The sequence below is a fragment of the Corvus moneduloides genome, chromosome 9, assembly GCF_009650955.1.
Source record: "Corvus moneduloides isolate bCorMon1 chromosome 9, bCorMon1.pri, whole genome shotgun sequence".
NCBI lineage: Eukaryota > Metazoa > Chordata > Aves > Passeriformes > Corvidae > Corvus > Corvus moneduloides.
In genome coordinates, this window is record NC_045484.1 from 30,176,232 (window position 1) to 30,186,576 (window position 10,345).

A 10,345-nucleotide genomic window follows, 5' to 3' on the forward strand; every position below is an offset into this window, starting at 1 on the left:
CGACAGAAAAAAAAAAAAAACCAAAAAAAAAACCACGACAGATCCTGGCTGGAATTCCTTACCCTGATGCCATGGGAAGGGAACCTCGGTGGGGTCTTTGCTGGCTGAGCCAGGTGCTGCTCTCATCTGCTGGACCCCTTCCTTTGGGGCATCCTGGAACCCAAGTTCTGGGATGCAAAATTTGCATCGGAAACCTCTTGGCTCTATCACCCTCTTGGCTCCAGATGATTGGGAAGAGGGAAATATTGCTATGGAAGAATTGTGAGCACTCACTTAGAACAGATTTATAGAACAATTTTTTTACTTTGAAAAGGGACGTTTTCCTTAAGCCACGTTCACAGCAATGAGTGGAAGAAGTATCTGCTCACTTGGATAAAATAAGGCCATAGCTAGAGGAAATACTGGAATTATTCTTCCTGGCTGTTCTTCACTGTGTCTGAGCTGAACTCCTGTGCTGCAGTAAACGTCAGGCAGAGAAGAATATCTCCTCAGAGAGAGATGGAGTTAGGGGATAACCACAGCATGTACTTGTTGGGAAACTGATGTCCTTTCAGCTGTAAATACTTCAAATCCAAACCACTTCGTGGTGGTTTCTTTGAAAATCTTCCAGAAAAAAAAAAAGCAAATAAAAAATCAGCATCAATGAAAAAAAAATAAAGTTATTGCCAGGGCCTTCACTACTCTCTCAGAAAGAATTCCTTCCCAATATTCCATCCAGCCCTGCCCTCTGGCAGTGGGAAGCCATTCCCTGGGTCCTGTCCCTCCATGCCTTGTCCCCAGTCCCTCTGCAGCTCTCCTGGAGCCCCTTCAGGCCCTGCCAGGGGCTCTGAGCTCTCCCTGGAGCCTTCTCCTCTCCAGGTGAGCACCCCCAGCTCTCCCAGCCTGGCTCCAGAGCACAGGGGCTCCAGCCCTCAGAGCATCATTCGGGATGGTTTCAGAACAACAGAGGACCCAGAACTGGGAAGGTTAACAATCCAGTTTGTTTTCATGCTAAAAATTCAGAAAAGTCAAAACCGAGGATTAATTTGTTCCCTACTCATCAAACAAACCAGTCTGAGCTATTTCAGGGTACTTGCCTCATAGTCTTTTGGATCTTGGTGTTCTCTTAAAGGTTATGATGGTTTCATTCAAGACCCATCCTGGACCCTTGTGTTGACTCTTATTTCCTTGGAAAAGTAACCTTTTTCTCTGGATTATCCAGAAAGACTCTTCCCCTTTGCTCAGTGCCCGAGTGATGGTCATGTGAGGGCAAGAGAAAGCTTCAGAGCAAAATTTGCATTGAACCCCCAGAAAAGTAGCTGCTCTTACCTGAAAGTGAGGAATTAGCAGGAGATTTGAGTGGAACTTGGTTTTAAAACTTGCCTGGGGAAAAAAGTCAGCAGCTGATTTTCCAAATGGTGTTTCCTTGCATCCCCCTTGCCCAGGTGGTGGCTGACACCAACATCAGTGCCATTGCCAGCCAGCTGGAGAGCATGTCCACGGGCTGCAGCCTGAACGCGCCCTCCGAGCACCCCGCCGACGATCCCGAGTAAGTTCCTGCTCTCCTGCAGAGCTGGGGTGGATTTCTGGGCAGGAGAAGGGGTGCAAGGAGGTCTCTCCCATTGCTTCTCTCTCTAATTTTCCATCACCTTTAAAATGAAAACTCTGTGACCTTCCTTCCCCAAGCTGATGATGGGCTCATGTCTGTCTTTGCCTGCTGACAGAAATTGCTTGAGTAAACAAGCACAAAACGTGTTTCCAAGCACTACTTCTGGGTGTTTTTCAAGGAAAAAATATCCCCTTTCTTCCCTAACATTGTGCTGACATGGTAGTTCTGCCCTTGTCCGTTGGCTTCCTCGTCTGGAAGGAGTTCTGATCATAGCAACTTGAAATAATTTGGTATTGGCAGACTGATGCCAGAGGTGTTAAAAACACCTTTCAAAACATGTAAGTCCCAGGACTTTGTCTTTTCAATCTTTTTAGCTTTGTAATTTGAAAAAATCTGATTAAAATAATTCCTGCTTGCAGCACCTGTGTGAGGTGATGGAAGTTGGAGATCCAGCCCTGCCATATATCATTCTCCATTGTGTGCTTTTCACACTGTAGCATCCCAATTACCATTTTGAAATTCATTTGGTCTCCATTTCAGCTCATCGTCTTCATTATGTTCTTCATTTTCATTCTGTGGTTCATTCTGTTTATTTTAAGAAGTTGCTGCCCTACCTCAGGGGGGTTGAGTGTAAAAGTTGAGCTATTTGTGCTGCATTCTGTGGTCTTGCAATGTGAGATGCTGGTTTTATTGCTTCTCTCAAAGGAGAACTGCTTGCTTTACAAAAGGATTTGTATTCTTTTTTCATATCAAAGCAGTAGGGAAATTTAGAAGTGAAAATGTGAAGCAGAATTAGGTAGGTCCTAAAAAATGCAGATATTATTCAGCTTGGGCTGCACCCTTAGATAGGTGGGAGATGCCAAATGGCTTTCACAGAATCATGGAATGGTTTAGGTTGGAAAAGCCCTCCCAGATCATCAAGTCCAACTGCCAAGGCCACCACTGACCCATGTCCCCAAGTGCCACATCCACACAGCTTTTAAATCCCTCTGGGGATGGGGACTCATCCCTGCCCTGGGCAGCTGTGCCAATACCTGACCACCTTCTGTCCACAACAATTCTTTCTACATACACAGAAATTACTAATTTCAAATTTGAGATGGATAAATTCGTATGAGTGGCCTAAACTCCACCAAAAAATCTTCCTTTGTTCAGTGTAGGCAGAGAAAACCCCCCCAAAGAGTTCAGGCTCAAAGTGACGAGCTCTGGAGTTATGAGCACAGGCATGTGGGTATAATATAAGAATACAGTAATTAAAAATAAATTCTTCCAAGTGAGGAGCTGGAGCACACGGGAGCAGCCTTTGAACTACTCTGGGCTTTGAAGGAACATTCCAGTGCCGGGGTCATGGTTTGTGAATGTGTGAAAAAACTCATGATAGATAAATGTCTCTGTAAGTGTCCCCAGAGACAGACATTGCTTATCTAAGTGATATTTATTGTGTTTCCAGAGCACCTCAACCTAAGATTATTACTTTGGAGAAAGGCTCTGATGGACTGGGATTTAGTATTGTAGGGGGGTATGGAAGTCCCCATGGAGACCTGCCCATTTATGTCAAGACTATATTTGCCAAGGTATCTTTTATTTTTTGTTTTCTCCCCTTTTTTCTGTATTATCTTTAAAAATAAACCTAAGATTGGGCTTGGATAATATATTATGTAGCAGAAAGCAAAATGTACTGTCTGAGTACGTTGCTGTGAGTTAGGGGACCCAGAACTCATAGCTGGCTTCTCAGTTTGTATTTCATATTACTGATGGCTGTAAACAAGACACTTTGTCTCAGCAAAATCGCTCTGTGTACTTGGGAAACTTGGATTTGTACATTAAAATATTTATAAGGCAGTTTTCTATCTGTAAATCTCCAGGAGATTTCCGGGAGGTGTCGAAGGCATCCTTTTTCCCCACTGTGCAGGAGGGAGGCAGTTGCAGAGGTGCTGTATCCTGGTGAAAAAACAGGAATTAGCCCATCTCTGATCCCAGCCCTGAGTGTCTGGGGGCATTGGGGGTCCCTGCCAGGTACAGAGAGCTCCAGCCCCTGAGGCTGGGGAAGAATCATAATACAGCATATGGAGGAGGGAGAAATGCCCCTTTTTCCACCCATCCCCTGCTAGAAATGAGCTCAGTGTGGGCCAGCAAGACACATCAGGCATGGCCACGTCAGGGGAGTTGTGGAAATGGAAGAGGAGGGAAGAAGAACAGTGGGAATTAGGGATACTTTCCATGAAATAATTTTGAAGTCAGTCACATGCAGTTGCTTGCCCTGTCACTTGTGGCAGCACTTGTGGCAGGGTAGATGATGTCTTTGAGAAAACTTTGAAGGTAGAATAGAAGTCATGTCTCCTTCTCCTGCTATTCTGGGGCTCAAACCGTAAATATCTGGCCTTTTTACAGTTTTCAATTATTAAAATATTGTCTCTTTCAGCTGGTGCTTAGGGTTACGGGTTTCTAGGTGAGAGCACAGCTGAGAAACCCTGAATGGAACCTAAAGTTCCTGCAGTCACTGGGGTGGGGCAGAAGGAGACACTGTGAGCCAACCTCTGGGCAGGCAGGGCTTGGGATTTAGGTAAAAGAACTTCACTGAGGCCTCTGGAGGAGAAGAGCCATTTCTAAAGCTCTCTGGAAGCTTTTCAGGACTGTCATAGAACTTTTTAGGTTGGAAAAACCTTCTGAGATCATTGACTCCAGCCATTTTTCCAGCCCTGCCAACCAATGTCCCCAAGTGCCACATGCACATGGATTTTAAATCCCTCTGGGGATGGGGACTCCGCTGGGCAGTCTGCTCCAGTGCTTGGCACCTTTTGTTGAACAAAATGATCCTGATGTTCAATCTGAACAACTCGAGGCCATTTCTTCAGCTCTGTCTGGGGTCCGGGGCAGTGCCCAGCTTGTTCCCTCTGCCTCCCCACTTTTTTAGCTGTTTCTCTACCCTGGGGCATGGAGCACATTTCAATGCTGCTTTAACAAGCCTCTCCATGATCATAAAATCCAGAGTCAGTCTTTCCCTGCCTTTTTTGAGGGAAGAGCCAATTCCCTTCTTCCTGGGCGTGTACCCTGGCAGGGTGGGGAGCATCAGGTGGTGGTCGAGGCACTCAGGGGAAGCTCAGCACTGCCATTTCTCCCGGCCATGAGGGATTCCCAGTGCTCCATCCCTCATTCCAGGCAGCATTCCGGGTCCCAGGAGGCCCGGTGTGCCACGGCTGATCCCTGGTTTGCCGTTGCAGGGCGCGGCGGCCGACGACGGACGGCTGAAGCGCGGGGACCAGATCGTGGCCGTCAACGGGGAGGCCCTGGAAGGCGTCACCCACGAGCAGGCCGTGGCCATCCTGAAGCGCCAGAGGGGCACGGTGACACTGACAGTGCTGTCCTGAGCGTCACAGAGATAAACACAATTCTTTTAGGCCATCAGTAGAGCTGTCAAACACTGCCCAGCCCCCGGCAGAGCCTGGCAAACATGGATCAGCCTTCCCGCCGCTGCCAGGCCGCGCAGTGCGCATCTCCAGCTTCATTCAGCCTCCCATGTTTATCAGCCTTTCTCCCCGCCCTCCACAACTTCTGGTGGCTTCGGAGGTTTCTCTGAACAAGTTTAATTAAGGAACTTCAAAGGACGAGATTCGTTCTGCTTTATTTAATGCGTCGGTTTGTCCCCGCTGGTCCGAACCCCGGTTGCGACTGCTGAACCTGGAATCAATTCGCACACAAAGGAGAATTCCGATCATCAACTGATCTCATCTGATGAGCAGAAATAAATGCCGAGTGACTTGTCATCTCACTCATGATTTACTTATGCTAATTGTTCTTTCAAGTATGCCAGAAAACATTAGCAATGTAATTAAATTACCACTGTTCCAAATGATGAAATATCAAATTCTCCTCTGGGAAATTATTTGTGCTCGGCACAGTAAGTCTGATAGTCAAATGTGAACTTCTCATGTTTATCTCTTTGGGTAGGTCTATGGAAGTTAGTCAGAGGTAATTACTGTGATGTGTCAATTTGCAGCCTTTAGCATGAAAAATAAACGAGGGGAGAGGGAAATTTATTTTTTTAGGCTTTTAAAATGTTTGAGCCTTTTCAGATATTTAGGCAGCATGAACAACAACAGCGTAGCTCAGTCTATTCTAATTATATTTTTTAAGAAGAAATGTGCTGTTATATGCCAGGCATGTCGCATACAAAGGCAGTTGTTGTCGTGCCAAGCTGCAGCATAATTGTTCATCCTGAAACTTTCACGAAGACAAAAAGTTTGCTTCGGGAATGTGATCCTGTAGTTCTCGGAATGACGGTGAGCAGTCCCTCCAGCTCGATGGAGTTCATCCTACCCAGCAAACTGATTTATATTTCTGGGAGTCTCCCCAGGATCAGGTAGTGCAAGGAAGAGGCTTTCATGCATCACAGAGGATGCTCCTCTCTTGGGGCTGCCAGAGTCAATTTTGGGTAACACCAGGCACTACCAGGCAGTGCTGGGATGATCTCCCACAGCCAGCTGCAGCAGTTTGGGATGATGTTTCTCAGTCCCCTCCAGCGAGTTGGGCAGCTCAGTTGAAACCCCAGCCAATTTTTGGGGGTCTGAAGCTCACAAGGAGCCTTCCCGAGGCCGGTCCCACTCCACTGTGGAGGTGGGAGTGCAGGAACGTTTAGCCAAAAGTTCCCAGCTTCATTCCATGTCCCAGCCATCCTGCAGTGATTATATGAGCGTGGCCTTGGTGATTTAGCAGATGAATTTGGCAGGCAGATTCCTGGCAGTGCAGGGCATTGTGGGTTAATCTTCCTATCCAGAGGAGCAGGAGGGGTTTGGAGGAAGCAGCCCAGTCTGACTTGGACTATTTGGCATAATTTATAATGATGATGTAGCTGGGAGAAATGAAAGGGGGGGCGGGGTCAAAATTGGTTGCTCATTTTGTGTGAAAAATTCCAGGAATTAAATGGAAAGAAGGTTCAAAATCTGCAGTGTAATAACTGAGCAGTGCAGGGGGGTGTTGTTCTGTGTCATTTAGTGGAATTTTCCCCATTTTGCATACAGGAACAGGTCCTGAAGCGAGGTGAACTACACTGAGACAGGAATGCTGCAATTAATTCTCATGGAGAAGGGTTTTCCTTATTTCCTTAGAAAGTTTTCCATAACTTTAGGTAATCACAAAGTGCATTTAGCCTGCTGGAACCATTGGTGGGTATTCCCTTAAGAGTGCCTGGAAGAGACTTCTCATTTTCAGTGGATTCCCAGTGTCCTGTTGGATTTGCCAAGTGAGGTGTGAATGGAATCTTGATTGCAGGAATAGCTCCAGATGTAGAAAACTGGGGAATTCTTAACAAACTGCTTGGGTTGCACAAGTATCCGAGGCATGCAGCAGTTCAAGGTGAGATGTGAGGAGGTGCCCTCAGCAACAGTGTGTGGAATTTGCCAACCAAAGGGAATGATTCCTCTGTCCTGTTGTTTTTATAGCCGCTGCGTTCCGACTCTGAGACGTTGCCACATTTAATCAATGAAGTTGTCCACGGCTATTTATTAGCCTGGGATGCACATGCAGTTCATTGACATAAATAGAATTTATGGGCTGAGACATTTTGCACTTCTCGTTGCTCAGAAGGAGAGAGAACATTTTCTGCTTCCTGTAATTTGCACTTTGTGTGTTTGAGTATATTACTGCCAAAAAATTATATTGCAAATAATTGATAAACCAGTGACCACGCTCCACGTGCAGGACCAAGGCAGAGAATTCAGTTTGCATCATGCTTGTCTGGGTGGAGGCATTCTGGTTTGTTTAGAACTTTATTTCTGCGCAAGGGAAAAAGCAATTAAACCTCCTGATTGTATGTTTACGTATATCAGTAAAAGGAGACGTTTTATGACTTCAGAGGTTCTAAATAAAGCTCGGTTGCGTAAGTAGTTGTGCATTTGTTTTATTCTGTATTTTAATTTAGGTCAGAGTTAAAAGCTATTGCATGAGATGTTGCCCTGGTATCCTGTCTAAACCTCCTCTGGCACAACTTTTCCTCCATTTCCTCTTGTCCTGAAGGTTCTCCTGCCTTGGTTTGAGGACTCAGCTGTCAGAGCCTTTGCTTTAGAAGGGCCTTGTGCTGTTCACAGTCCCTCCATCAGCTTCCTCTCCTGGAGAGACGTGGAATAACCTGCAGTTGGCAGTGACAGCATCAAGGACATCTTTGACATCATCAGGAGCCATCTCAGGGCTGTTGGCATTTCTTGGCCAACTCATAACCAGGTTATGATGTGGTGGTGTTGGGTGGGCTGGTGGGGACAGCAGGTCAGCCTGGAGGGATGAGAGACTCCGCCTCATTATCCTGCTCATGAGGAACCATTGTAATGCCCCTAAATTTCCTGTAATTAATCCCGTGGTGATTACCATCCTGGAAGTGTGACATCCACAGAGCCTGTGGGGATAATGTGATTATGCCAGGATGGAGCAGTTAATGTCCCTCTGCCTGAAAGAACTGGGATGAATTAATTTAATGTCACACATGTATAAAACATCAGTTTTTACAGTTGTGCTGAGCACTGATGCATAATTCCATTATCATTTTTCTCCACGGCTTCACACATCTGTGTCTGGAATTGGGGTGGATTGATGGCCTAGTTCAACACTGCCATGGTCATTGTTACCCCTCTTAGCAGGGCTTGTTCCCTAACATGCACATTCCTGTGATAGCTGCACCTTCCAGGATGGCAGCAAATCAGAGAGATCCGTGCTCTGCAGCATCCCCAGTGGAAAAGGAGCAAGGATCACCCTGACTTTGCTTTTAGCCTTTTCTAAGTGGGCTCTGAGGGCTCTGATGCCTTCTCAAGGGTGGGGGTGAAGCAGAGTTTACTCCCAATTCCTGCACAAAAAAAGGGGAAATATGCAGTGGTAGCATAAACTCTTATTCCCTCTTTAGTTAGAATCACAGAATCCCAGAATGGTTTGGGTTGGGACAGACCTTAAAGCTCGTCCCATCCCACCCTCTGCCATGGGCCAGGACACCTTCCTCTATCCCAGGTTGCTCCAAGCCTGATGCAACCTAAGGAATTCCTGAACAGTTAAAAAGCTCATAAGGAATGTTATGTTTTGCAGGGCAGATGTTTCCATGTAAGGCTTTACAGTCCCATTTTGAGAAGGATGAGGAAAACAGGATAAAGATCCCTGGTTCTGGATCTGCAAGGTAAGCACTGGGCCAGGGCTGGGTCCTGGTACATCCTCATGGAACCACTCCAGACACCAGGCAGGGAAAGCTGCCCGGGCCCAGCACGGCTCCAAGTGTTGTGCTCCAGATGCTTTTACTGCTGAAATGGCACTAGATGGAGCAGTCGACAAAATATTGCATTTCTTCAGCCTTCAGCCCAGGGCTGGAGGCCCAGCCACAGGAGCTGCCCCCAGGGATGCTCTGAGGATGCTCCACCTTCTCAGCCCAGCCCGGGAAAGACAAACTCCCAAACTGTGAGCTGGCCCTTCCCTATGAACAGGGGCATGCTGCAAAAACGACACACCTGGGTGCAGTGACAGGACGTTTCCAGGGAAGGAAATCATGGCCCATCTCACTCCTGCTGGTAACTGCCTTCCATCCTGGCAAAAATAGGGTAAATTGGCCCTTCCACACTGAGCTGTGGGGACAGAACAAGGGCCAGCTTGACCCCACTGACCCCAAAGCAGAGGAGCAGTCGCTGTGCCCGACACGCTGCCCCTGCAGCAAATAAATCTGCCTTTGCTGCTGAGACATTTATCTCTTCTAAGGAGATTAAATTCTGCTGAGAGTTGCTGCACTGACACCGTCCAAGCTGCTGATGGGGCAGGTTCTGGGTGATAACCATGTCAAGAGGAGATGTTTTTCTTTGGATGGATCCTGGAATGGTTTGGAAGGGACCTTAAAAGATCATCCAGTTCCATCCCCCTGCCATGGGCAGGGACACCTTCTACTATCCCAGGTTACTCCAACCAGGCCTTGGACACTTCCAGGGATCCAGGGGCAGCCACAGCTCATCTGGGCACCCTGTGCCAGGGCCTCCCCACCCTCACAGGGAGGAATTTATCCCTGATCTCTGATCTGCCCTGCCCTCTGGCACTGGGAAGCCATTCCCTGTGTCCTGTCCCTCCAGCCCTTGTCCCTGGTCCCTCTCCATCTCTTTTGGAGCCCCTTTAGGCCCTGCAAGGGGCTCTGAGCTCTCCCTGGAGCCTTCTCCTCTCCAGATGAACACCCCCAGCTCCCTCATCCTGTTGATGCTGAGGATGATTGAGTGACAAGGTTCTCCCTGATTGCTGAGGGGCTTCAGATGAGACCCTCAGAGTCCCCCCTCCTCTCCCCTCGCAGCAAAAGAAAGGGATACACTGGAAATGCCCATAAGGAGAGTGGAAAAATCACGTTCAGCCGAGCTCCTCGTCATTCTTTCCCTTCATAGCTGAGGGGCTGCTGGATGCTGAGCCTGTAAAGATCATTAGATTAATTCCTTTCCTTGCTGTGACTTAATTGTCTCCATTTGTCCTGCGCAGTGCTCATGCCGGGGGTGTGTTTCTCCTTGCCTATATTTAGTTTGATCTCTACAGTGATATTAGAATATATAAATTAAGGCTGGCTCTGGCTCTCTGTGGCACTGAGATCCCACAGATGATTTTTTTGTGCAATATTGGTAATTTGACAGCAGGATTTTGGGCACTGGGAGATGCCAAGGGCAGCATCAACCCACCCGTGATCCCTCAGGGTCCCCATGAGCAGAGGAGCTGCTCCAGGGGATCACCCTGCTCCTCCCTGGGGAGATGGTTTGAGAGGCAAAGAGG

At 47.5% G+C, this 10,345-nt stretch overlaps 1 protein-coding gene across 4 annotated transcripts in view; it reads left to right on the top strand.

Moving 5' to 3' along the window:
* The window catches only part of PATJ (PATJ crumbs cell polarity complex component), a 140,001-nt gene extending 132,531 nt beyond the window's left edge, over positions 1–7,470 (top strand). For 3 of the 4 annotated variants that reach the window (XM_032117749.1, XM_032117750.1, XM_032117748.1), the window contains exons 42-44: positions 1,425–1,528; positions 3,039–3,162; positions 4,810–7,470. In XM_032117749.1, the coding sequence (XP_031973640.1) occupies positions 1,425–1,528; positions 3,039–3,162; positions 4,810–4,956 (375 nt within the window). In that variant the 3' untranslated portion in view covers positions 4,957–7,470. The remainder of the gene's footprint in view (positions 1–1,424; positions 1,529–3,038; positions 3,163–4,809) is intronic. The other variant, XM_032117751.1, reaches the window with a different exon arrangement.
* The last annotated feature ends 2,875 nt before the right edge of the window (positions 7,471–10,345 follow it).